This window comes from Aythya ferina (genome assembly GCF_964211825.1).
Source record: "Aythya ferina genome assembly, chromosome: 7".
NCBI classification, from domain to species: Eukaryota; Metazoa; Chordata; class Aves; order Anseriformes; family Anatidae; genus Aythya; species Aythya ferina.
In genome coordinates this window covers 34,530,279-34,557,281 of record NC_140302.1, presented here as the reverse complement: position 1 = coordinate 34,557,281, position 27,003 = coordinate 34,530,279, and the positions used below count along the sequence as shown (strand labels likewise).

General features: G+C 37.2%; 3 protein-coding genes across 17 annotated transcripts in view; 2 read left to right on the top strand and 1 right to left on the bottom strand.

The window, feature by feature from the left end:
• The window catches only part of DHX32 (DEAH-box helicase 32 (putative)), a gene marked incomplete at its 5' end in the record, with an annotated part of 24,694 nt that extends 23,226 nt beyond the window's left edge, over positions 1–1,468 (top strand). The window contains one exon of the mRNA XM_084526008.1: positions 669–1,468. Within this exon, the coding sequence (XP_084382134.1) occupies positions 669–861 (193 nt within the window). The 3' untranslated portion in view covers positions 862–1,468. The remainder of the gene's footprint in view (positions 1–668) is intronic.
• On the bottom strand, positions 831–10,901 carry BCCIP (BRCA2 and CDKN1A interacting protein). The gene is made up of 7 exons (XM_084526009.1): positions 10,741–10,901; positions 8,824–8,898; positions 8,153–8,233; positions 6,907–6,999; positions 6,214–6,401; positions 4,680–4,860; positions 831–1,466 (listed from the first exon to the last, which is right to left on the bottom strand). The coding sequence occupies exons 1-7, from the start codon at positions 10,867–10,869 to the stop codon at positions 1,296–1,298; spliced, it is 918 nt and encodes a 305-aa protein (XP_084382135.1). The 5' UTR covers positions 10,870–10,901; the 3' UTR covers positions 831–1,295.
• On the top strand, positions 10,469–27,003 carry UROS (uroporphyrinogen III synthase). 15 transcript variants are annotated; one of them, XM_084526023.1, is made up of 13 exons: positions 10,469–10,721; positions 11,513–11,594; positions 13,514–13,602; positions 15,369–15,494; positions 16,277–16,366; positions 17,123–17,206; positions 17,813–17,909; positions 18,637–18,711; positions 19,924–19,998; positions 22,039–22,122; positions 22,596–22,681; positions 24,363–24,461; positions 26,194–27,003. In XM_084526023.1, the coding sequence occupies exons 5-13, from the start codon at positions 16,304–16,306 to the stop codon at positions 26,359–26,361; spliced, it is 831 nt and encodes a 276-aa protein (XP_084382149.1). In that variant the 5' UTR covers positions 10,469–10,721; positions 11,513–11,594; positions 13,514–13,602; positions 15,369–15,494; positions 16,277–16,303; the 3' UTR covers positions 26,362–27,003. The 15 variants fall into 15 exon arrangements, with proteins under 15 accessions (XP_084382149.1, XP_084382139.1, XP_084382144.1 ...); XM_084526021.1 differs by lacking the exon at positions 10,469–10,721 and adding an exon at positions 10,911–10,936 and having other exon boundaries at positions 11,497–11,594; XM_084526024.1 differs by lacking the exon at positions 10,469–10,721 and adding an exon at positions 10,919–10,936.

Below are 27,003 nucleotides of genomic sequence, written 5' to 3'. Positions count from 1 at the left end.
CTGTAACATTATCAGTTCATCCACTGAAAAAACACCTTACAAGATGCAAAAGCGTCTTACAAGGTAAAATATACGGAAAAAAAAAAAAAAAAAAAAAAAAAAAGGAAAAGTTAACACTGCTGTGTACTTACAGATTAATCTAGCTGGAAAATTCTTTGTTTCCAGAAAAGCTATTTCCAGCAAATCTTTTTCTCAACATGTTTTATGTACCCAGCCAACTAAATCATTCCATACCAACTGTTTATGAATTCAAGAAAAGACTACAGCCTCTTCTCTGCAAAAAGCTCTTTGTACTGGAGAATAAGCGTTTCATTGTCCTCTCTTTTTTATTTCCAATGGTTATAAGAAAGCCTTCTCCTACTCTTATTGAACAAGAAATATGTTCAAATCCAGAGAAATTACTATTTAATGCAATCTGCAGTACTGGGAACTGAACCACAATGAACCAAAATTACCTGATGCACAGACAGAGTCCAGCAAGCCTACTGAAAGCACAAACCACTACTACATCTTTCAGACAGCTTTGTTTTTGAGTTTAAACACCAGTTTTGCGGCTGTATGCATCAGCGTATTGATGCTCTCTTTTGTATAAGCCTGAAAATAGCTATCCAAACACTTCAAAATTCAATTAAAAAAAATACTCCTGTTTTGTTTTACTTCCTCAACAGGTTCGTGAAGCTGACACCTCAGTACTATTTTAGCAATCTTCCTCCTAGTGAAAGTAAGGATATTCTGCAGGAAGCGATCAATCACTTGTCACCTGTTTCAGCCACGAAGGAGGAACAGAAAACTAACAGTGACAACACAGAAAATGAAAAATATCACCAACCTCCCACAGAACAAAGATGTATTATTCAATGATTTTAGACTATCATATATTAGATCAACATAAATAAAACCATATATGCACTATACATCCCCATCTCAACTCCTGTAATTATTTTGAACTTTTAACATAAACATATTTACTAGAAGAAAACATATAGAAGCACTTTTATTAACAAAAAGAGTTGCAGACATTGTTTTGTAACATCACAATATATGACTTCGATCTGGTTAAAAACATTTTGAGCAGTTCTTCAGTTGTTTTTTTGTACCACTGGACTTTTATTGACTGTTTAATGATGATACCAAAGATACAATATTTCGAAATATTAATTTGATGGGTATTTTTAGTTGTCTTTTAAGCGTACAGAGGAAGCATTTCAGCAGTACAAAACCGTTAACTCCATAGTAGTCTTCTGAAAATATAAAGTTTTGCATTGCTGCTTTATAAAAAAACTTTATAGGAAAGTTCATGGAGAGAGATAGTCTTTGAGTTTATCCATAATTGCATTAATTCCATCGGCTGGAACTATCATAACAGTCCGCAAAGGTTTCATTGGTACATCATCGAAGGACCATCGGCCGCCCAAACAGGTGTCACTTTCCTCTTGCACAGAATAGTTGAACTTCAGAAGAGCTTTCTAAGCAACAGAAATAAATGCATTAGGATTAAGTGTGTTGATTAGCCTGAAGATAATACATCACCTAAACAAAGTAAAAATAATGATCCTATCATGCACATGCTTGCTAAGAAGAAAAAGTTATTTTCTTCCCTTTTCAAAGTCCACCAAAACAACCTACAACAGAATCCCCTATTAAGTGCATTAACCTATTTGCTTTTCACCTTTATTTCATAATTCATATTAAATTCTAAAATAACTGACATCATTACATTTTGGTAGCATCAGAATAAAAAACAAAAAGGAAAAACTAATGCCCCTTTTTATTTGCTTACTGTGACTCATTGTTCACGGTTTTAAAAAGACCATTGTTCATGGTTTTAAAAGAGCACCTTTAGTGGACCCTTAGAAGTCATAATAGTAAAATGTTATAGTAAATGCAACAGAAATGGTTAATAATTTTATCAATCGATAATACTAGACCTAGAGAATTAGCAGATCAGCCAAAACCCAGGGAAGAACAGTCAGAGACTGCAGGCAGATTGGAGCCTGCATGGAAGGGGATAGTTTGGTGCAGGCAACATGTGGAAGGCCTGATGGATAGGAAAAATTTACTTAACAAGCGTTTCTAGTAGTCACATGAGCCAGTTTATGAAGTACAAACTGAACTCCTAAGGAGAAAAACTAATCTAACATCTACCCTTTGCAGGGAAAGTTAAGTTCCAGTCTCCCTGTAGTTTGGCTATTTACTAACTGTACCTCAAGGCTGTAAATTGAATTTGGGAAGATTGGAAGAGCCATCAAATTAATTGAGTGGCTTTGCTAAAGAACAAACAATTTGAGCAATGGAGGCCCTAAACTTTTAATCAACTCCAAGTCTGTTTGTAATAGAGTTTTTCTTCTGCTCCCTCAGTAACATTTTAAGGACCAGAATAAAGCACAGCCAAGGAACTGACAAGTGCAAGAAGGCATCTTTCTGTTTTATTCAGCTCTAAGTATCTGCCTCACTGCATTTAATACCATTTTATGGAAATCTAATTAAGATTGTGTGACTGAGGAGGATATACACTCCAACTCTAATTTATTTAGCACATATATATTCTTAAATTCAGACACTAATCTAGAAGGATTAGAAAGGAATTCTAATATTAGGAGGACTCTAATATCCTTCAAAATGTGTTAAATTATTTTGTTAAAAATGCTAGAAAGACTTACAAAGAAAAGCATGTTCAGTTAGAGTCTACCCACTTGAGTTGGAAATTATTACAATTTAGACAAAAACGTACAATTAGTCTTTAAAACGCTTCTCAAAATAACATAAAAACAAATGTAAAACAGGTCTTCTAGAATGTAACACCTGTGGATGCATGAGCACCAAAGGCTTCTCCCCTTCATGTTTTTAATAACATGTTTACACAGAGTTCATTTTCGGTTGGTAAAACTGCTGTGACAAACACAAAAAGGAAACCCTAAACTTGTTGCTGCAGAGAGGCTACAGTGGTACTCCCTATAATTATCCAAGAATGCGCCCAGCTACATTTTTCTTCTTCCCAAGGAATATAATCATAGCCGTATCATAGCCTCTTCAGAGAGGAACGTCATGAATGATTACACACGGAACTTGTGCCATTAACCATGATGCATGTGCAAGGACTTTATCCCGTAGGCACTGCCAGAAATGAAGAAACAATGGGCTCTTCACAAAACAATAACATTATAGAATAATATTTTTAAAGCTTTGGAAAAAGAAAAAAGAAAAAAAGAAGAAAAAAACACAAAGTTTCTATGCGTTTCAAATTACGTTTTTAATTTAATTTCCTGCATCCTTGCCTTTCTTGATTTCGCTTGTGACCAGAATTGTGTAGGCAGCCTGCCTTGGGAAATTGGAAGCAATATTTTCATCTCAGTATTTTTACACTTAATATTAATATACTTGTTCTGAGTATAATAGAAATAGAAAAGGGAAGCGATTTCTACTTGTGTTGATCTTCAAAGGGCATACTCTGAGCAGTCTTTGGAAATAACAAGCATCCAAAAGGAAATCGACACATCAGCTTTGCACACAATACCAACAACACAACTGCAGAGCTTTGCATCTGTTACATTTCTTGGGAAGAATTCTGAGAGAAATACGTTTAATTGCATTACTAAATCTAAACAAAGCCTCAACAGCTGTTTTTCGGACATTGCTCTAACTGCATTAGAAGAAAAGGAAATGAGATCTGTGTTTTTAAGTATTGCCATGTACTGAAGGTTCTGATTGAAAGTCCAACAACAGATCCCTCTGCATCTTTTTTTGGAAACTTTATTCTTTTACGTGTTTAAAGCTGTGACACATGATTAAGTTAGAGCACCCTGCAAGCTACTACCTGTTGTGTGAGCTGCTGCTCTCAAATGCCATTTGTTACGTAGATCATGCTAGCTTAAATCCCTCTGACAAAGCTAACCTGCTCAACCAGCAATTCACAAGCTCACAGCCAGTCTTCTTTAGTCAGCAGTTTAGCAAGTCTTCTGCATTTGCTATTATTCAGATTAAATACAAGAACTCCACCATTCCCCAAACTAAAAATGAGTATCAAATTCTTGCAAGGGAACAACTGTCCTGGGACACACAGTTAAATTCAATGCCCAGATTCATTGCCATTTATTCATCCTCAAAATGTGGACATTTCATTTACGAAATTTCAACAAGTCTGACAATTATTACATTCAATTAAGGCTCTTGAACAACATCGCTACATAAGTAAAGAGATGGAGTTAATTCTCTGAGGCCAGGACGCACAGAAAATATCACTCGCTATTTCCCCTGAAGTCTCTGCCTGTTGCAGGCATCCTTCACATTTTTTCATCCTCTTCATAGCACTGGTATCAGGTAGCAATGCCGCCACAGGCAGAGCCTAGGCAATAGCATTCTTACCATCAATGTAATTGTGACCACGTTGAGATCACATTAGTAAATTTATGCCAGTGCAGAGGGTTAATCAATAGTTTGGACTTATGGGTGCTTGTCAACAGCCAGCTGAACATGAGCCAGCAGTGTGCCCAGGTAGCCAAGAAGGCCAACAGCAACCTGGCCTGCATCGGAAATACTGTGCCCAGGTATTTAATTAAAAGCTGTATTTAATTAAGAGATATGTAACCATATCTTTGTAAAAATACCTCTCAAAGTGGGTACACCTTTTTGTAGATGTTGTAAAGAAAAACATTTTGAACTAATCAAATCAACTACGTTACCTCATAAAAGAATTCTTCCTCTGCATTTGCAAACATCAATTCATCCTTTTGCTGATTTTTCTTCCCTTCTCTCTTCTTAGAACTGCTCTTTGTGGCTTCTGTAAAGGTCTTGCTGATAAGAAGGTAATAGTGGCACTTTCCGCACGGTTTGTTTGTTCTCTGTGCTTCCATCAACTCTTTCCTAAAGATAAATGAATGTTTACAGGTACAATTTAAAAATAAATGTTTACACACACAATTTAAACCTTCAGCAGTGTAGAAGTAAAACTTGTGATGTATTAGTACAGAAAGCATATTTGTACTGCATTCTATTATTTTACTGGTGCCTCAGAAAAAAATTTGTATATGCATTCCTAGTACTTAACACACTATTTGCACTTCAAATCAATAAAATAAGGATGTCTTTTCACCTCCCTCTGCCAACATCTCTTTTTTCCAGAATATTGTTCACAGCAAAGAAAGTATTTAAAAGGATTTGAAGTGCAGCTCTCCTTCAAATACATCACTTTATCGCTTCCATGAGGAGCTCTAACAGCCAGAAGATACTCTTGCCCACCCTTGTGTTACACATTATCACTGCAATGCTCCAAAACCACTAAAGACGAAGAGATGGAACTGAATTTGAGTTGTGGCAAGTGCAGTCCTAGTAGTAAACCTCAAGATCAAGTCCTTAAGTACCTCATTTTTTAATTTAAAAACTTTACTGACTAACCCTATCTATGTGTTTTTTTCCATACCAAAGTAGTCATTCCTTGAAGGTCTATGTTATTGTTTGAACGATCCACAACAGCAGCCAACCTAATCTGATTTCTAATCTCACCGAAAGGGGGAAAAAAAAAAAAAACAAACACACGCATCTTCATTCAATTACTAGAGTTCCTTAACCAACATAATTTCCTGGTTCTCAATGTGGCATTAAAAAAATATAACATCGTATCACAGCTGATTTATTTACTTGCTGTCACCCAATCTATGATGTAAATAGAATTCAGAAGAGAGCAACCATCACCTAACCTGCTTCACTCATTTATCCCAAACTAATCAAAATATTGCATATGGTTTTCATGAGCCAGAACTTATCCACCTGATAAGACTGTCCCTCAATCCAAAACTTCAGTTCCAGAGCCAGATGATAACAAACGATCAGAAATATCCAAGTTGATCAACATTAGCCAAGTTACAATTTTTAAATTTTCCTAGATTAATATGAAAATAATCTGCAATACAAAGATAAACTATAATATACACATAGCTATTTCTTTAGAGAAAATCACTTAAAAAAAATATGTGCTGTGATAGTATCTTAAATGTACTGAAAAGTTTGAAAAGCCTGAGGATAGAAAAAATACTAGAAAATCACAGAGGAAATTTCATCTCATATGAGATGAAAATTGTTTTTTCAGTTCATGTCTTACTTATACCTATGGTATCAGTTCTCTTAACACAGTTCCATAAAAATAAGAATTCTGAAGAGATATGAAGGAAAAGTACTGTTCAACATCACATTAAGGAAAAAAAAAACCACACAACTTACTGAAGCTGCTGGTGCATGGGCAAAGCAATCTGTGGTGGTACATTAATGAATCTTTCACTTAGTAGTAAACCCACAGGCTTAGTATCATCTTTTAGGAGCTTATCCAGTTGTTCAACTACATGCTGTTCACAATTTTTCTCACACCGGCTTAGAATCAGCTCTTTGATTTGTTCAGCACATTGTGTACCCTAGAATCAAAGTGTACATTTTCTTTACATTCACACAAGAAAATTATTATTCACACAAGAAAATCTTGATATTGAACTTCAAGAGAATATTCAACAGGTCTATCAACAACTTCCTTAAGTGGTCCCTAAAGCACTGTACAATGTCCCTGAAATTATTTACCAACCCTGAAGCTGAGGGCAAGCAACAGTTCTTAACTGGTAAGAATGCAAGTAGGAGCTACAACATCAGTACATTCAGCAGCAAAATCTGAAATCTGCAAAAGATGAAAGTGAAGAAATACAAGAGGATGACAGTCCAGTTGCCCTGGAACTACTTGTCACACCTAATTTTAATTATCTACTCCAATATTAGCTTAATGTTTGATCTTCAGTAAGTTATGCAGGACTAGATCCAAAAAAAAAAAAATCAGAATACTGAACCAACTGTCTAGGCTTGTTATACAAGGCAGAAAAGCAGAACAAAGCCTCACTTACGACAGCCTAGAAGTTAATCAGGAATACCAACCTTCCTTTCAGTTAAGTTTAAGAAGCTTATAAAACCAAAGACTTCATCGTCGTCATCATCATCATCACTGCTGTCTTCTTGAACTTCTGCTTGCTGTTTAATAAAGAAAAAGCAACAATTCATATTGACATTCTATTTCCACTCCCAGCAGCAAAAAGTGTTCTTCTTTCTAGAAGATGCTCTGCAGCTGACAACCATGTAGGTAATCTGTACCAACACACAACCTACAAATTCTGGTTATGGTTATGAAAGTGCCACATCATGGAATGGCTCTGTGTATTTAGAGCCAGCTATTGAGAGCAAGGTCATGCATCTCCTACAGCAGGATCTTTTGAAAGGCACTAAAATCTGATAGCTCATATTTAATATGCAGCTTACTGGTATAAGGGATAGCACTACCTTAAACAAAACATTTTTTTTTTTTTCAGTTTCTAATGCAGGGGAATAAACCTACAAAACCTTAAAAAAAGAACACAGAATAGAGCTTTAATAAGAAGGGCAAGAAAAAGGTCAACAACACATTAAGAAACTTAGCCAAGGAATAGGGGATCATGCAGTTGTAACATAAGGATTATGTTAACCTTGGGCAGAAAAACTGGTGGCACGAGAAAAGGGAAAGCAGAGCAATGACACAATGCAACCAGGTACCATGGCATAACTGTGCCCTGCAGCCACAGCTTGTCTGGGTTTGAAAGGTACAACACCACAAGATCCCGATCACTAAACAGTACAGTACTGAACAGCTTCCTTGGCCAGCAATAACTCAAGAGTCTCTGCAGAGCGCTCTACTGCCATAGGAAAAGGAATTCAGGGTTTGCTTCAGGGTCCTTTCCTACACCCAAAGAATTCTGCAGACTACTGAGGAAACCACAAGAAGAAATTGCACAGGGGGTATTTTTGGTGTATACTTCTGTATATCCTGAGAACGCAGGGAAATTTTAAGATCCTATTTCTTACTGTAACAGAGATACTTCAATGTTATGACTCTACCACACCAAAACTCATTAAGAAAACTGAGGAGACTTCTGTATGTGAGAAGAAAGCAATCAAAAGAGTAAATCAAATTCCTTGCTTGGTTGAAACTAGACACGGAAAATCTCACCTCCCATAGTACAATTATTCTCAAATCAAGAAAGCAACCAAATTACAAACAACATTAAAGATGGGAGCCACTTCTGGAAGTGTGTTATTTTATTTCAAAGTAAAAGGTATTGTGCCTAATTTACAAAAGTGATTTCTACCTTACCTTGATAATACTTCCGATATGATTCTGTTGTATTAATATATCCGTTAATTCAGCAGTGTTAACAGGAGCTTTGAGAAACAACTGGAAAATAAGAAACAAGTATTAAGATGATTTAGACCTGGTATTATATCATGGGCCACTCAGCAGAAAATAAAGTCAGAAATTTCTCTAAGTTGTTATGCAATGGTGTGCACATTCTTTTAATTTCCATTTAGCGGGGTTTGTTTATTCCTACAATGTGATACCATAAAGACCAAAAAGCAGCTTCTTAAAAGCGCTTGCTCCTTGACTCTTCACAAGCTGGCATTTTGTGTCTTCAGTATGGTACGATCTGAATAGTTGCTGAGCTTAAATTTAAGAACAAGAAGAGCCAACAGAAGACTGGATGCTGCCACACTGAACACACACATTTAGAGCCTGTAATTTATAAAAGGCACTCCAAAAAGATGATTAACACTGAGTGAGGTTTTCCAGGCGGCAACTAACATAATGAAGAAGATTGTACACACTGTGGCCTACGGTTCATTGGGTAAAGTTCTTGAAACTGTGGTTTACTACACATTTAGTAAAATGGGGGTGTATTTAATTTCACTAGCACGGTATAACTATGAACCCGTACAAGTAATGTGAACCAACACCTCTGTGTAACTCTGCTATTGAAACCAAAGTACCTGTTGAAGTAACTTCTTTATCCCGCTGTAGTCATTGTCGGATATTGAATGCGCTTCAAATTCAATATTCACTTCCTACAAAGAAAAAAATGCAGAAAATCAAACATACTTGGCAGGAAGCTCTACCAAAACAAAGCTAGATCATAGGAACTTGAAAAAACTTGAAGTAGTCAACATCAGAAATTGATCTTATTTCCATCTTTCGGTAACATCAGCCATTTTACACTTTATCATTTTTTCTGTATTCTTCAGAGCGCACCTGTGAAAGAAACTTTTTAAAATTAACTTTAAATTGCATTGTAAACAAACCTGTAATGCTTTGTTCCTGCAATCCGGTTCCCATAATTATGCTTACTATAACCACGTAGACTCTTAGTGTAAAGAAGTTTGACCCAGTCATTTAAAATTTTAAAACTGCAGGATTGGAGTACAATACCTTGGCTAAAGATGAACTTTTCTGCAGACATTTAGACTATTACAACCAAAACCATGCTTCTGTTATTTCCTCTAATACCAATGGAATCGTTATCCGTCTCTGGAAGGCTGTTTAATAGGCACACAATGAGATTCAGTCAGGGCAAAACACGAACCCAAACTGTACCTTCTTCCAGAAGGAACGTGGTGCATCCACCAAACGTTCTCCTGGTATTCCATATAACTAGCACTACCTGTCAAATCTGTATTGCCTACTTGTATTTCTGTGAATCACTGTTCAAGATCATCCAAACTGACTTTGCTATTTAATCGCGGGGTTTCATTCCACCTTCTGAATGATTTAAACAACCAAGCCTTACTTTTTCACCCATTAAGACTCATAACTCTCTCTGATCCCAAATCAAGGTCATGGACTAGACTGCCTGCTGGGAGCACAACCTTAATAGCATACTTATAATGCAGAAAGCAGGTATACAACTAATTTTGAAATGAAAATCAGGAGACTCACTGTCACATATATTCTGCTATGGTCTAGCACAGGTACATGACACACAAAAAATATCCTCAAAGGCCCACTCAAACAGTGCTCTGAGGCTCAAGACACTTCATCCACAAACACCACCATATAAACCACCGTTGTACCAACATTTTGAAGGAAAGCTACCTAACACACTTAAAAAATATGTAAGGTCAGACTAAGTCAATACCCATTTTATGTGGCATGCGTTTCTAGCAAGTGGTAAATGTGCTTTTTTGTCACGTTAGTATGACTGATGCTAACTTTCTATTGTGACAGTTTAAAAAAAGTATTTTTTTATTTGGTAACAAGCTAACTGAGGCCTTATCTAAGAGAAAAAAAAAAGTTAATTATCTCAAAATCCTAGTAAATAAAATAAAGTTAGCAAAATATTTGTTTTGAAATATACAAGATATAAAAAAAAAAAAAAGAAATGGATACTTCTACTCTTCTGATCCATTTAAACCCTATGAAAATGAGAAATTGCCTGCTCACCCTAAGCCTGTAATAATGTTTAAAGCTGGGACCCAATCTCCCAGAAAGATGCCCCTGCCCAGTGCTGCGTTCCCTGTTTGTGCAGGGACAAAACCAGAGAGCTCAGGGAGGAAATCAACATTGCTATTGGTGCCTGGTGCGGGTCTTTTTTTCTCTAAACACACCGAAATTAACTCAAATCGGCGCACACGTGTGCTGAAGGCACTCCTTGTAAGCAGCTGGCAGTGGCTTCATAGAGGAGCTCGTTTGGTGGCTGCACCACTCGCTGCAGCCCCAGTGAGCACAGGGGTGTCCTCAGCGGTATCCTACAGCCTCCTTCTATCGCGACAGACCCCCCTGCGACGACAATCGCCGACCTGGAAGCGCAAACCAAACACTCCCGGAGGGAGGCAAGGCTTACACGCTAACCACGAACCGGGGGGCGGGCGAGTCGCTGCCCTGTCCCCCCGAGGTACCCGGGCGCCACTCACCTCCTCCACCCGCTCGTCCTCCGATCCCGATCCCCCCGAGGACTCGGTCTCGGAGCCCGATTCGGATTCGGAGCCCGGCTCCGGGGCTGGCGGCTGGGCCCGGGCCCGGCGCTTGGGCGGCGTGGCCATGGCGGGGCGGCGCAGGCGCTGCGGGGCCGGAAGGCGGCGGGCGGTGCTCGGGATGGGGCTGGCTGAGGTGGGACGGGGACGTGGTGATGGTGGGGAGGGGGTGTGGGGGGAGATTAAGGGGGTTTGGCTCGGTTTGGGAGGGATTTGGGGCTCCCCTGCGTGCTATTGGGGGTGTGTGTGCACAGGGGAGCGCTTCAGGAAGCGCTGGGGTGTGTTTAGGAGGAGCCAGAGCTCTGCTGAGATGCCTAAAATTGTCCTGTAAATGTGTCCTTGTCACCCCTCTGCTTCAGCCACCTCCATGCTAGCCTGCTCCTGGCAGGTGCAGGGGGTGTGCGAAGGGGTATGGGGCCAGAAAGCAGGCCTTGGTACTTGTGATAAAGAAATTTCAAAAGAAATTTAATGCCTGAATGCAGAATTGGAGGAAGCAAGTGCTTCCTGCTTGCGTTAATTCCTGGGCTAGCTACGGGTAATGCTGGGCAAACAAACAGCAAAGGTAATAAATTGAAGCGTAAACACCATGGAAATACAGTCTTCCTAAACAGTAATAAAAAATCGAAAATGCAGTGAAAAATCCTTAGCACTAAAAGTATAAAAGTAGCTGTTAATGTTTGAACCCCTTTAATGCAGCTGATGTTCCGCGTAGGACTTTGGGTCTAGTTGATGGAAGTGGATGAAGCCGTCTGAAGAGGACGGGGCTGCTGCCGACCAGAAGCACAAGGCCTGAGGTACAATTGTGGCTTTGTATGCACAATCCGGACAGGTCAGAATTTGTGTGACCCTTTGAGGTGTCTGTGGTGGGCACTTCTGGTTGTTTGGTTGTTGTTTTGGTGTGGTGGGGGTGTTGAGAGCTGTATTTGCTCTGGAGCACTGCCAAAATATAAATGCTGATCCATAGGGAGAGGGGGAAAAACATTGACAAATTTTTTTTTGACAAAGTGTGGGGAAAGACATTGACAAAACCCTCTACTGCTGCAGTACCCCAGCCTCAGTGGGGCTGCATGCAATATATACCTGCATACAGTTCTCTGTTGTATGTTTGAAACTATATCAGTCAAGAATCACGTTAATTATCACCACTGCTCCTGGTAAAAATCCATGATGTAGTGGGAAGTCTGAGTTCTTTGCAGCTCCCCTGGACTGGCATGTCAGGGAACCAGTTTTGTGGTTGGGTTTTGTGATATAGACACCTAAATAGCAGAAATTATTCTCTTTTTTTGTTTGTTTGTTTGCATTTAATGATATGTGTATATTACCTTAACTAGGACTTAGTAGATTTTGGAAACATGACTTATAGTAGCCTCACAAGTAATCCTTTTTCCTTCTCTGATTATTAAACCCAGCTAACTTCTGTAGAAGAATATTTGTAATAAATATGTAGTATCAAAAATCCTAACTCAAGGTTTTTCAAAGTTTTTTTTAACATGTCAAGGGTGTCTCGAAATTCATCTCCATTTAAGCTTATGATGGAACAGACAATTCCTTCTACACTTGGCAATCAAACCTTATTGTGTGGCCCATACAGTTTCTTACAATCAAAGCAGGGTTAGAGAGTTCAAGATACTTTGCAGCACTGGGTGTCACCCAGAAGCAGAAACAAAAGGACCCATTTATTTCTTTTTACAGGCTGTCCTCTGTCCTAAAGCTAGTTCAGTTAATTTGGGGAGAGCTTTTCAAGTGAAAATAACCTGCAGAGTTCTACTCTGTAGCATGGCTTTACATTTTAAGAAATGGCAAAACTGTTCTAATAGGACAGAATACTTTTCTAAGGGAGCAGGGACCTGGAGATACACAGCTAATAATCAGCTCTGTATTTTAACTGAAGGCACAGTGATGTTGAATTTCTGTTCAATGCTGTGAATGGGAAGCATTTCAATGATGTCTGTAAGCATTAATAGTGCTCTGAATGCACAATGTGACCCAAAAGTACCCTTCTAAATTAAGTAATGTGGACTAAGAGAAATAGCACCAAACTACTTTGAGCCTTCAGTCACGAAGAAATGCCTCAGAAGTTCTGATCACTCTTCTGGTTTCTTATCAGAGCTAACTGAGTGGTTCCCTAACTTCAGACTGGCCAATACAAGTGTTTATTGTCTTTTGTGTGTGTATTTGCTCAAGACAGAAAATCTGTTGTCCTTTTATTAGCTGTTTGCAAGCCTAATGGGTTTTAAATGGTATTTTCTTAACATTTGAAAAGCAATCATTGCAGGGTTGTTATTGGCACACAAGCAAACACTGTGCTTGTTTCCTGAGCCAAAAGTGGGAGGCCAGCATCATCCTATAAACTTGGCAGTGTAAAACTTACTAAGGTTATTCATACACATTCTCATTTCCAGATGTAAACTGGGCACCCTTTGACTCTGCAAAGTCCATGCTTTGCTCTAAGTAGAAACTTTTTTATGGTTGTTTAGAAGCTTATGCATTCCTCTCAATACACCCATTTCATTTCATATATTATTATATTTAATCAAAATAGAAGATCTCTAATATATATTTTCAGTAATTCATAAAAACCTGCATGTATTTTTTTTTTCCCCATAAAATCATCCAGCTTGTGATGCTCCCTAGAGCAGTTTTAACCTCACCCTAGAAATGTATATTGACGTATTTTGGTTTGGAACTGACCAGGTGCGTTTGTTCCTCTTAGATATCTGTTCAGCCTTCTCTCCTGCCTGCCTGTTAAGACATCACTTTACCTGGATTCACAGCGATGTGAGCAGTGTTGGGACACAGCTGGTAAGAAAATGGGTTTGGGTGGGTTGTGGCTCTAGTGCTGGTTGTGCCAGCCCTGCTTTTTGGGGATGGGTGTGTTCCACTGTTTTTTGCGTGGTCACACCTGCTACCAAATGTGTGTAACCTGTCTGAACTGCTTGGGCAAGAAGAACAGAATGACCTGGGAGGCTTATGGCTGCTGAAAAGGACACTGATTTTTCAGCAGTAATACCAGAAGCTCTCAGGGGGTACTTGCTGATCAAAACAAATGTTATTCATGACTGTACAAACTTATAAATTCCCTAGTTCTGATTCAGTTTTCTATTGGGCACTTGCTCCTTTTTGGTGTCAATAAACAAGCTGCCTTCTGGCAGAATTGAAAATAAGCCAGTGGCTTCTAGCAGCCTTCTAGTGGTTGTGCAGTCTTGCTCCTTTTATAAATAAGCCAGATGGCTGAGTCTAAAAGGCAGTTGTATGGTTTCTTTGTAGAGCAGACAGCTAGGTAATTGCACCTTGCAGTAGTAGTTCATGATATTTTGTAATTATTCTTTGGTTTCAGTATGTTTTCTATCTAGGGTCTAAGTGAAATAATTCATTTGATTATTGTAACTCACCATGTTAAGCACGGATGTTTACTGTGGTAAGTAATGAATAATAAGAAATGGGTAATAAGGCATAGATGGGATGTTAATTCATTTCTAACTAACTAAAGGAATAATCAGAGCTCTGCTTTCCCCAGGTGTACCTGAATAGACTCTCATGTCATCTGGGGTTTTTATTATAATACCTTCGGAAGTCATTCTTTCCAAAAAAGACTTACTATCTTATCCTTCCAAAGTGCACAATACTTTTGTTTTTTTTCTGTACATCTACATTTTGATGACTTCATAACATTGCTAAACACTAAATATTTAGTAATGTATACTTTGGAAATAGGAAGGTTGGGCTGGAGTAAAAACTTTGAATGTAGAAACAGAATTCCATGGTGCTATTAGACTTTAATAGTACTTGTAGGTGTATGGTGCTTAGAGCCTAAGCACTGCAGCTGGAGTTGTAGTGAAGATTGTTAGTAACTTCAGTATCACAACAATCAGGGCTACAAAAAACTGCCTGCAAACTCTGTTTACAAGCATGTTGGATTTTTTTTTTTTTTTTAAATACAGGCTATTACAATCTTAGTGACTGAGGAAAAGTCACTTAGGGCTACTTAGTTAGGCTTAGTAGCAACTGGATACTCAGAAGTATTTGGGAATCTAAATCTTGAAAGCCATGGGATCTATTTTAGCATTTGCTATAGGTTGAAATCGGTGAGAATTGTACTTTTTAAGAATATGACACCCCCCCGAGTCCTTGTTTCTTTTTCTGTGTGTATTTCTAATTGCTGCCACTGACTTCACTGGGTATTTCAGAACTGCAGAGCTCAAATGGTTCCCATCATGCCAGTTTTGAGTACTGGAAGTCTTATAGAAGTGGGCACTTCCATGTCATTTCATAATTGAAGAGTTTAATTCCATGCACCTTATTATTAGACATTAACCTAGGTTTAAAAAAAAAAAAAAAAAAAAAAGAAAGTTAAAATCCACAACATGACCATACTGTGACAGTCAGGTACTGAGTTGCTGGAGGTGGTTTGCTTTAGATGCCCTTTCACAACCTGCATTTTGCAGTGCTTCTGGCTGTAGAGGGATGTGTGATGCCAGGCTTGTTACTTGTACCCAATCTGTCTTAAGCTGCCTTTTCAGAGAAAAGTGTTTAAATATTCTTTCAGAGACAAAAATTTGTCGAAACAGGTCTTCTTGGTCTTCGAAGTCCTGAGGATTTCAATGCATCTCATGCACATGAACCAAATTTAAGACGTTCTTTACGTCTGAATACTTGTACTTGCTCTTCTTAAAGAGAATTAGCAGCAACATAACGTAAGTAATTAAGGTAAATGTGCAATTAGAGAATAGATTTGTTTGTTTCTATTAGTCCATTTGTTTACTTAGATGCTTGTTGGATTTGCCTAAGGGTTGTAAACCATCACTGAATTCAGCACCAGAGTCAAATTTTAAACTGAGAACATTCTTGTATTTTTTCCTATCGTCCGTTTTAATGGTAGAACATATTTTTTTTAGTCTTGCTTTGTTTACTACAGATGTATCAAAAAAGGCATATGAATAATATGTGCATTATATTCAGATATGTAAATGTGTATATATATGCCTGTTTGCATTAAAAAAATTGAAATGCTGTCCTGCACATGCTTGCCCCTATGAAAAGGGTGAGAGACCAAGTCATCCAGTTATATCACTTGAACATGCAAACTCCCTACAAGGAGCATAGGGTTGAAACTGGCACAGAAAAGGATAGAATAGAGCAGAATATAATAGGATAATGTTGTTATAGATAGGAGCGTATTATATTGCTGAATGTGACTGTATTGTAAGGATTGTTTCTTCCTTTACAAAATATTTTCTTTCAAAATTCATTTTCCTTGATGACTTTCATTGTAGTTTCTCCCTTAAGTGGTGTTATCTAAAGCCAGCATGTTATTTTCTGGTCTTATCAGGGTGGATATTCATTCCCAGAGAATGTACATTAACTGCTTACTCATTGTATAGACAGCAGTGCAAGTGTTAGCAGCCCAGTTTTCTTCTGAAGCTGAGCTATTAAAGTTGCTCTAGATCTAATTTAGATTTTTTTTATTGTATTTCAGCGTTCTTTTGCAATAATTTGGTAAACAATGAAGGTTCTGTTACTGAAGGACCCCAAAGACAAAGATTCAGGACCAGATCCGTATGTTAAAGTGAGTAAGCTTAATAAAAGTAAACAGTTGTGTCACTTCACTATTGTATAGTACGATTCTATATATATACTAGTTAGTTAAGATGAACGAATCTAATTGTTTCAAGTGAAAAAGCTGCTTAAGGAAAACAAGGAGTGCATGTCTGAAATTACAGTATATTCTAAGAAAAAACATGCTAGAAAATTGGCTGTTAGGGGAAAAAAAACTACTTCAGTTATGGGAAACTGGTACTGAATTCAGCAATAAAATTCACGGCACAATACTGATATTAAGACAACTTTATTTAAATTAATATTGGTTACGTTGATGTGATAGTTCTATGATATAAAAAAAATAAAAAGGTGAACTTAACCAGAAATGTAATGGGCAATGGAGGCTATGTGTTGCTGTGGCACTTTCTGCTGTAGACTTCATTGATGGAGTAGTTTTTGCTTGTGAAAGCAGTTCTGTTGACTTCAAGGAATTATGGAGATGTTCAAGAATATTGGCAGGGTTAGCTGATTATTCCTCACTTAGGGAGTTCAGGGCTATGTGCTGATTCCTACTGTAACTACACAGTAGGAGACCTCAGTTTCACAGCTGTTTGTTCAGAATCATGCTCTAATACTAAATCTACCAATGTAGATTCGCTAATAAAAATAAATCAGATGCCATTGTATTTTATTTAGGAAAAAATACTTGTGCTGACCTAATCAATTTTTTGAAAAATTATTTTAAATGTAGAAACTTCAAGAACTGTACATCCTTTTTCCATAGGAATTAGGATTATATGGACTTGAAGCAACTTTGATTCCAGTTCTATCATTTGAATTTGTATCTCTTGAAAGCTTATTTGAAAAGGTAAGTTTTGAGTTATTTGGGTTGTCTTATTTTCAACAGTTTAGGGCATAATTGCCAAGGTGCAGTATTTTACCTTGATTTAATACTACTGCTGCCTGTTTTAGCACTGCTTTATTTTTCTACAAAATATTGTACCCAATAACAAATATGTTGATGATATTTGATAAAGAAATAAGTTAGAATAGCAAGGGATAGATTTTCACAGGTGGTGTAGCATTTTGTCACAATGAAAAAGTAGATTTGTGACAACTGCTGGCTGGGCAGTACTGCAGTATTACTGCTTGGGAAAGTAGCTGACTCTTCCTGTGTAAATTTGGAACACTTCCCATGTCATTCACCTATCCCTAAGCTCATTTCAGTGACAGGGAGCCTTATCTGTTCCTACTGACTTTTCAGTGTTAATATCACACAGGAAATACTCAATGTTTGTATACATTTATCTTGTAAATGTCCTGCTACTGGTAGTAATCAAATATTTGCCTATTTCAGTTTCAGATATTTATTGAAGCTGCTGTGTTGTTCAGAAGATTATAAAGAATTGATCAACTTATATTTTTAAAATGTATTTATTCATTTTTACTTCTTGTATCTGCTGTTTATAAATAGCTCTCTCATCCAGAATCTTATGGGGGCCTAGTTTTCACTAGTCCAAGAGCACTAGAAGCCATCAAGATATGTTTGAGAGAAAATAGTAAAAGTGAAGGTAAGTGCTTATTTATATTCCTTGTTCTTTCTGTTTCAGTATTTTGTGAAGTTTGTCATTTTATTTCACCCATCAGAAACTGTTTGGAGTACTCCTTTAAAGAAAAAAAAAATCCTATAGCTCTTTTGACATCATAAAGGCCTCATACTAAATAGAGCTTTTAAGGGATTGAATGTTGGGTTTTCTGCACTTACACTGCTGTTAGAAATGAAAGGATAAAACTTTTGGTGTAAATTACTAATTAGCGTGGCTTTTTCCTCAATCTGTTGTGGTTATCTTTGTTGAAGCTACAAAGAGTTATAAACAAACTCATGGATGAGCAGTATTTTGCTGCAGTGCCTGGTTTTGCTTACTAAACACTGTCCTTCCTTTAAGGGAGGTGCTTGTTACAGAAACTGACCACTACTGCTACTTGTGTAGTTCATTTGAAGTCTTACAGAAAAAGCTATTTCTGTGTTGCATATAAAATTTCTAAATCAATTTAAACATCAGCTAAAAAGCAGTAAAGAAACGGTAGTATGTAGAAACCAACATATCAGTTGTGAGGAAGAATCCTGCAGAGTGCTAAATAGAAATTGGCATACCAATGAGAATACATTAAAAGTTCATTTTGTACATCCCCAGATTTGCTGGAACATGTAGTGATGTATTAGTATTCTGCTGTACTTGTATTTGGGCTTCTGTTTAAATCTATACATTACACATGTGCTTAAACTTTGTTTTACAGCCTGGTCAAAATCTCTTAAACAAAGATGGAATACCAAACCAGCATATGTGGTAGGAAAAGCTACAGCTTCTCTAGGTAAGCTGGAGGTTGAATTAAGAAGTCAAATCTGTTTTGTAAGTGCAATTTTTGGAGTATTGGCAGCTATTCAAGGGTGTTCAGAAAAATATAGGTAAGTTTTACAAATCGATAGTTTGAAAAACAGATAATGTGTCTACAAGTATCTGAAGTAAGCATGTACAGATCACCATCTGGTCTCCCAGTACCTTTCTTGTAATTTGATGGTAACTACTCCAAAAATTTGGTCAAAAAAACTGTTCTTAATTCCCAGATTATTTTTATTATTTTCAGAAACAAAATTGGGTGACAGGAATTACAGCATAATTGTCTGAGATAGTAGGAAATTTTTGATACCTATCTTTACTTCTGTTTCATTTGCCAAACAGAAGTCACCAGTATGCAATCCACTGACTTCAGTGGGCTGGCTGCTTTATTTGCCTTCACGCTGGTTTTAATCTGATGCAATATAAACACAAATAAAAATTCAGTGTAGGTTTTAGTTTGTGTGAGACTTTCTTGTTGTAAAATTGCATTGAAGCTGTACCTTCCTGCTGAGCCACACAGGAAACATCACAAAAAACTATCATTTGAGAATTTTAAGTCTTTGTTTTTCTGCCTCTAGCCCAAAAATAATTTGGGTAAGTACAGGCTACTTTCATAAGAAGAGTTCTTGCAGGCAGGATGCTGACAACACTGGATCGTACAATGGTGACTCCTAGCAACCATTGCGAATCAATCGAGTCTAACCCATATCAGTTAACTTGTCAGGGATTCATATCATGCCTATTAACTTGCTTAAATAACGGCAGTGTTAAACTCTGTAGCAAAGGCAGAAATCCCACCGGAAAATCTCAAAAAACAGCAATAGCCTCACTGGGAAGCAAGCTGCAACCAAACCATGTCAGGAACTGAAGTCCATTCAGCATGGGCAGGCAGTGCTTTTTTTTTTTTTTTTTTTTTACCACTTCAGGTATGAGTGTTAAACTTTCCAAAAATAGCCTTGCTATCCCCAGAATTCTTCTGTATTCTTCACATATGTGTCTCTAGAGACAAAATTGAATCTTTCATAGCACATTACTTGTTCAAATGCTCAGATTTTTTGTTTTCAAAGTATTTGTGTGCTTAGATCAAATTGTGTCTCCCTTTCCAACCCGCATGTTTCTGTGACTGTGAGTCTGAATTACTCTTATTGAATTGTGTTGCTGTTGTTTTTGCTGCTTTTGGTTATAGTGGAAGAAATTGGTCTTTCCCCACAAGGAGAAAAGACTGGAAATGCTGAGAAATTAGCTGATTATATTTGCTCAAGTAAGTATCTAAAATGTTCTACTTAAATTAAGCTCACATGTATAGTTTATTACATATAAAGTCAGGTGTACCTTGAAGCAGAGACATATATACTAATATAATTCATCATATGTAGAGTCTTTGAGTTCAGCTTCTGAGGAATACTAGTGTTAACTCTAAAAGATAATAAACAATATTTTGAAATTCCTATTAAATATACTAATTTACATGAAATCTTGGACTCTGTAATTGAATACTATAAGACCCAGTAGACAAAGTGCTTTTTTTAACTAATGGTCAGAGCTGTAATGATTTGAAGGTGCTGTTTAATCATGATTTAAATGATTCTGACTGTAGGTGTGCTGATTCTCTGAACTTTGAATGACCTGACTTTCTTTGCTTCAAACCAGCTGATGCTGGGCATTTTTCACCAAGCCATAATTCAAAGTAGACAAGGGGAACTCCTTTCCTCAGAATGAACATGCAGGTTCAGAGACAGCTATTTTTTAGCACCAAAGGAGAGGGGTTCTGGAGTGGTTTTTGAAGAAGCAGCAGCTTTTGATAGCTGCTAGTGGGAAAGCAAATTATATGGTTTACAGCCTTTCACATAGAATATCTTGAGCAGAGGACAGTTTCTTACAAGAACGCTGGTGAACTATAGAAATTAACATGCTGCTTTAGCATTTTCATTATCCTTACAAAAATGCCTTAAAAAATCCTTAAATCTTATATTCTAAATCCTTAAAAATCCTAGAATACTGCAACATTTAATTAAACTGTGTTAGAGTTGAGTGTCTTCACTCAACCACTTTTCTTATGTAGAAATGTGATCTCACTAGGCTGTTTGATTTCATCTGAATTTTCCCTAGATTCAAAATGTTCTTTGTTGGCTTGCAGAGCCCTAATATTCGTTTTTGTTAGATAAAATGTAGTACTGAAAAACTTTCCAAAATAATTAACTCATGTGAGAGCCCTAAAATCACCAAATTACTGAGAATCTCATATAGTGGTGCTATTTCATTCTTCCCAAGCCTGGTGTTGGCATTCCCCATCATTGTGTTTTCCCTTTCCTGTGAGTGCACTCAGGGTGTACAGATTTAGGATGGCTGCAGGAATAGAGGTGTAACCCAAGAGACGCATGTGAATAGCATTATCTGGTCAGATATTATCTGTCTGAATTTAAGAAGAGATGGGACTGTGCACTTAGTCACATGGTCTGAACTTTTGGGTAGACCTGTGCGGTGTCAAGAGTTGGACTTGATGATCCTTAAGGGTCCCTTCCAACTCAGGATATTCTATTCTATATTTTTTGAGCAGAATTTTTCTCCTCTTCTAACTTATTAGAAACATAGAAGTCCTATGAAAACTGCATCCCAGGTGTCATACTCTACAAGACAGAAGTTATAAACAGGACCAGAAAAGTCCTCCTTCCAAAATAACCAGGGGGATTTCATGTGTAGGCAGTGCAACAATAATTAAATCTGTTCTAATCTTAAGAAGTAAAGGATAAGAGGACATGAGGATACCCACTTCCACTCTAGCATTGAAAGCAGAACCATTCTTCCTTGGGGAAGTAAGAAAATACTTTCAGATAGACTGAAACTTTCCAGCAAAGTATTTCTGTCCTCTTCTTTGACTGCCTGAATATTCTTTTTATAGAGAGAGTGCTGTCATGTACAAAGTGGGACTGAAGTTTTAAATATAAGAATTGGGGAAGATTGCTTCTCTGAGGGAAAAGAGATAAATTGTGCAGTACTTGTTTTTCTTTGTAGAATTTCAAGGGGAATAGAAATGTACTTTATCTTTAAGATCTTTTTAGTCAATGTATTCATATTATAGTTATGGAATATTTTTTAATTTACATGTTAAGTAGCTCTGTCCTCTGAATTGTGGATGCAGTTGCACTGCAAATGTTTTCAGCTATTTTAGGGCTGTGTCTGGTGAAACATACAGCATTTGCAGCAGTGTTCAATATTTGATACCTTTTAAAATGTATTAAATCTACCATGTTTGTTCTCTATTAAAAAAGTTAGTTAACTGTTTTTGTTCCTATATTTACAGGAGAGCAGGGTAATTCATCATGCCTGCTTTTTCCTTGCGGAGCCCTGAAAAGAGAAGTACTTCCTACAGCACTTAAAGAAAAAGGTTTAACATCCTTTAAAGGCTCATTAAATTAGTCAGTTACAAGAGAATTTGTATCTAGAGATTTTGAACCAAATTTGAATAAGTGAAAACTAAGTTTTCTGTTATGTTATATAGAGGATGGGAGTAAAAACTGAGGTTGGAGTGCTGTCCACAGTGCTGGGACTGAGCTGTAGTATGGCTTGAGCAAGGTTCTTTGCCTTAGTTCATCTTCCTTCTGTGAGAAGGAAAAAGACTTATTCACAGAAATGTTGCAGGACTTGCCACTTTTTCCTAACATGCATCAAGGTCCTCAGGTTACTAAAGTTTTGTGTCTGCCATAATTGATAGCAGAAATAATTAGGAATCCTTTGCATGATTTTTTCTGTATCTTTTTAGCCTGAAATTTAAGTACAATTAGTATATTAAAGTCTTTTACTGAAATAATAGAAATTAATGAAATACTACTTAGTTATGCACGTCTATTCTGATTGCAGGCATACCTCTGGAAAGCCTTACTGTATATCAAACAACGCAACACACCAATCTCCAGGAATCATTGAGCAGTTATTTCTCACAACAGGTATTGGATGCTGATGTATCCTTTCACATATTGTCTAACTTCCAGAAGATGAGTAAACTTCAGAATCACTGAGAAATAATGGCATAAAAAATTATGTATCCACTTTCATCCTTTGAGCTGGATGACTGCTTTTTAGATAATAAAATGTCAGAAATTACATTTAGTGAAGTTGCTTTTTGAACAGGATTTTTAAATTATTATTGTCATAGTAATATTTCTGGATAGTTTTGTAACTTTGTAGGGCAGAAAACTACTATTGGTTTTTGATTTATAAGATAAAGCCATGTTCTTTCTCTGATTATCCAGTTTATTAATATGGATCTAATTAAAGTGTTAGAATTACAAGCTGTTGAAAAACACTGAGTTATATTTGCTAGAATTTTCATTATTTTTGTCCTTTGAAAACTGTCAAATGTCACTAAGCAAGGATCATTACATAGTAAAAGATTTGAAGCTAGTAATAATTGGCTTTATTTTGCCAGATTGGCTTTCTGAATTTTCCATTTGTAAGAGTCTACGTTATATTTAGGATTAATTTTATTCAAAATGCAGCCTTTCCTTCTTGGAGAAACTTGGCCTGCCTGAGCATGTTGCACCTCTTTTTAAAATCTATGCATTAATGTCTTGTTAAATTACATATTGATTTTAAAGTCCTTTTTCAAGAGGTCCTAAGAGGCCATGGCATGGGCTGTCTAGCTGATGCATTGCAATATCCTGCTATTCCTAGGTGGATATTACAGTTCTAATCCCCATGGAACTTAGTTTATACCAGTTATAAAGTGAGTCAGTAGCAAATACATATTCTGTAGCTTCCTGAATTCTTCTTATGGAACTCCTTACTTGCTGCAATTAGTATGTTAGTTTCAGTGTGAAGCTATTAAAATGTGTTTCTCATGAGCTTTTTGGTTGTCGTTAACTGACGACATTGTTAATATTGTGGTTATATAGTGCCTGGATAGCTGATACAATATGACAAGTATTTAGCACTTTGACACAATGAACAGGGCTGTGTTGAACTATCATTCTCTTCTCTATGAGCTAAGGCGAGCTTCCAAGTCATGCACCGTAAAATAACAGCAGATGTAGAGCTAGCATATCCTTCTAGCCAAACAGAAAATCATGATAAAGAAGGTGTCTGCTTCGGGTCTGCAGGTTGGGAGCTTCCAACCTTCACGCCAGACAGAATTTTGCAGAATTTTCTCTTGGCTACAGAATGTTTCTGCTATCTTAATGCAGCCTTGTTCTGGGAGAAAAAGCCCTCCCAGTGCTGTGCAGTCTTAAGCCAGCACCTCGTCTTTGTCACAGCATCTCTGGGTGGGCAGAATTTAGGATAAACAACATGAGCTGGGAAACAGGGAAAATATCCAGAACCGAGACTGTGAATGGATTTAGGGAAATAAATTGTCAAGCTTATTTTTCTAAACAGGAAAATGAGTATGGCTGCAGAAAAAAATCAGTACTTTTATCACCAGTTTGTGTGACAAAGTATTTAATTAAAGATGCACCTGGATTTCAGCTGACTATCTGCACCACAGGAAACCCTCTTTGTTGGTTTAACATCTGTTTCTCATCAACAACAAAAATTCATCTCTGTATAGAGACAGAGGCTTTTGTGGAAGTATACTGATATTATGCTGGAAATGTGAGAAATCTGTGCTAACCTGTGGTTAATTTTACTCAGGGAATCCCAGCAAGTATTGTGTTCTTCAGTCCATCTGGTGTCAAGTTTTGCCTCCAGCACATTCAGAAGCTATCTGGGGATTTTATCAACCGTGTGAAGGTACTTTTTATTTTCAAATGGTGGTAAAATACAGTAGGGTATAAGCTTAGGTTGGGAGACTGAAGGAGAGGGAAGCTGTTACACCCTTTACAAACCTCTGTTATCTACCAAGAGTGCCTTGGACCAAAAAAAAGAGAAAAACACGAAGTCTGGAATGGGTAGGACTGTAAGTGTAGTCTCTAGCAATCTATGCAAGCTAAATAGAGGTTAAGAGTGCAAATTGTCTGTAGAGAAGCAGCAGTTTACCTAGGTGAAGATTGCAGAACACAAAATTTGGGAATTGTTTGAAAACTGTTTTGAGTTGAGAGTGCAGAGGACAATGCTCTGTGTTTGTTCACAATACAAAACCAGCCATCATAAAATAAGCACATGGAATATATGAATGCATTATTTCTTGAAAGTGATCAGGTATCTGTGTTAAATGTGAAGTAACGATCTGAAAACTCACAGAATAATTCACTTCAAAAAAAAAAAATAAAAAATTGTCAGTTAAGCCTAACAGAGCAATACCCTGAGAAATTGAAATATGAATTTCTAGCTTATGTTTTTAAGACAATAAGTCTGTGCATGTTCTGTCACAGTATTACATAAAATGAGAGAAAGCTAATGCTTTTGCTAGTTAAGAGTCAGAAGAAGCATGTATTCTTGAATTAGGAACTGCTTTAGGCTCCAAGGAGAAGAGTTTGCATCAATATTACTTGACACATCTTAGTGATCCTACGAATTAGTACAGAAATTCTAGGAAAGAAGGAAACAAATCATTCTGTAATAGGCTTTCTTAATAGCAATTAGAGATGGAAAATAAATAATTCAAGTTGTAATGTCCTTTAGAGTTATGAATATATAACCATGTGTCTCATTGCAACATAAAGAGGAAGAAAAACATCTTATTGTACAGGATTTTTGAACTTTCTATTTACATAAAGCGTAATCCCCTTGGGATAGCAGATAAGAAGAATGCTCGTTTGTAACTTGTGCCACTGAATTCCAATAAACTCACTAAGCTGGTACTGGCACCTACAAATCACGTACCTTACATGTTTGTTGGTAGATTTTGGTGTGGGGGAAGTAAGGCCAATGGCTGTATCTCAAGGAAGCGCACAATACTTCTGTCTTCAGCAGCACAAGGTAGCTTGTAATGTGATTGTCCTTGTTTGTGTGTTCAGCCTAACCACAGGTGGGCTATCACCTGCACCCATCGAGCTGTTCACACAGTATTCCTTGTAACTTCTACTTGTTCTGCTTTCTTATTGGCACACTATCTTATCATGAGAACTCTTTTTTTAAAAAAAAAAAGTTATTTTTTCACCTAGATTTATTTTTACCCAATAAGTTGCCCAGTCTCCACTGGGTAAAGGCTTTATCTTCTCCTAGTGAAGGTGTGATTAGTTTTTGCTTGAGTCAGCAACTACAGGCTTACACATATTAAAATTCCTCTCACATTTCCTGTTTCTTTTTTTTTTTTTTTTTTTTTTTGAATTAACAACATTAAATGTTTGTAATGGTGGAAGAAATAATATTTCCTAAGTAATTTCCAAGTAGCTCAACTTGTAGGTAGTTTTTTGTACTGAGAATCTTCAACCAGATGGGTTAGTACAGTTCAGTAAGCTCAGGCATGCAAGCTGATATACTGACAAGGTCAGCAAATAAAGCAGGATGTGTACCTGTCACTGTTAAGAGCTTGTATCATACCTGCCTACACTAATTGTAACTGCAACCAATGTCATTTCAGTTTGCAGCTATCGGTCCAACAACTGCTGAAGCTATGGAAGCAGCAGGAATCCCAGTAAGCTGTACTGCAGAGAGTCCAACTCCCCAAGACCTTGCTGCAGGGATCCAAAAAGCACTTCGCCTACAAAACTGTGTTTGTTCTAAGAACACAGCACATATTTCAAGCTGAGTGTGGTTCCCTAGAAGGCTCTTCATTTTGTAGACCTGTTATCCTACAAGAAATTGTTTGGGAATATGCAATGCTGTCCTTGTCAGCAGCTTGTGAGAGCAGTGCACATCTAAATATCTAAAATCTAGAATTTGTCCAGGATGTTTTAAAGCCTCTGGCTATTCCCCGTCATCGTATGTGTGCAGTGTAAATATTTTGTGTGGGCATTCCTGGAAAACTAGCTGCAAGAGGCTAATCTGCATCAGTGTTATGTTGGCATTTCAGGTTGAGTGCGTTACCTCAGGTATCTTCCCCGAGTACACAGGTTCTCATTCCTGTGCATAGTCAGTTTTATATGACTATGTAAATAGTTTTACACCTATTTCTTTTGTAAAAGAAAATCATGCTTACAATGAAGTATTTTCTGTTTTAAAGCTTACTTGTTTGTTGTGCTTTCAAATATTTATATTAAAATGATTGCAGATCCTCACTGGAATAGAACAATTCCTGGAGTAAAGTTGCACTGTGTGGAGCTGATAGCAGGTCAGTTATTGACACTTAATATCCCTACAGTACAGTGTCTTAAAAATTAGGTTTTGATTTCTGTTTCTGTAAAGAAGGAGGATTTATTAACAGAGAAATAAACTGGCTTGTCATTGTTAA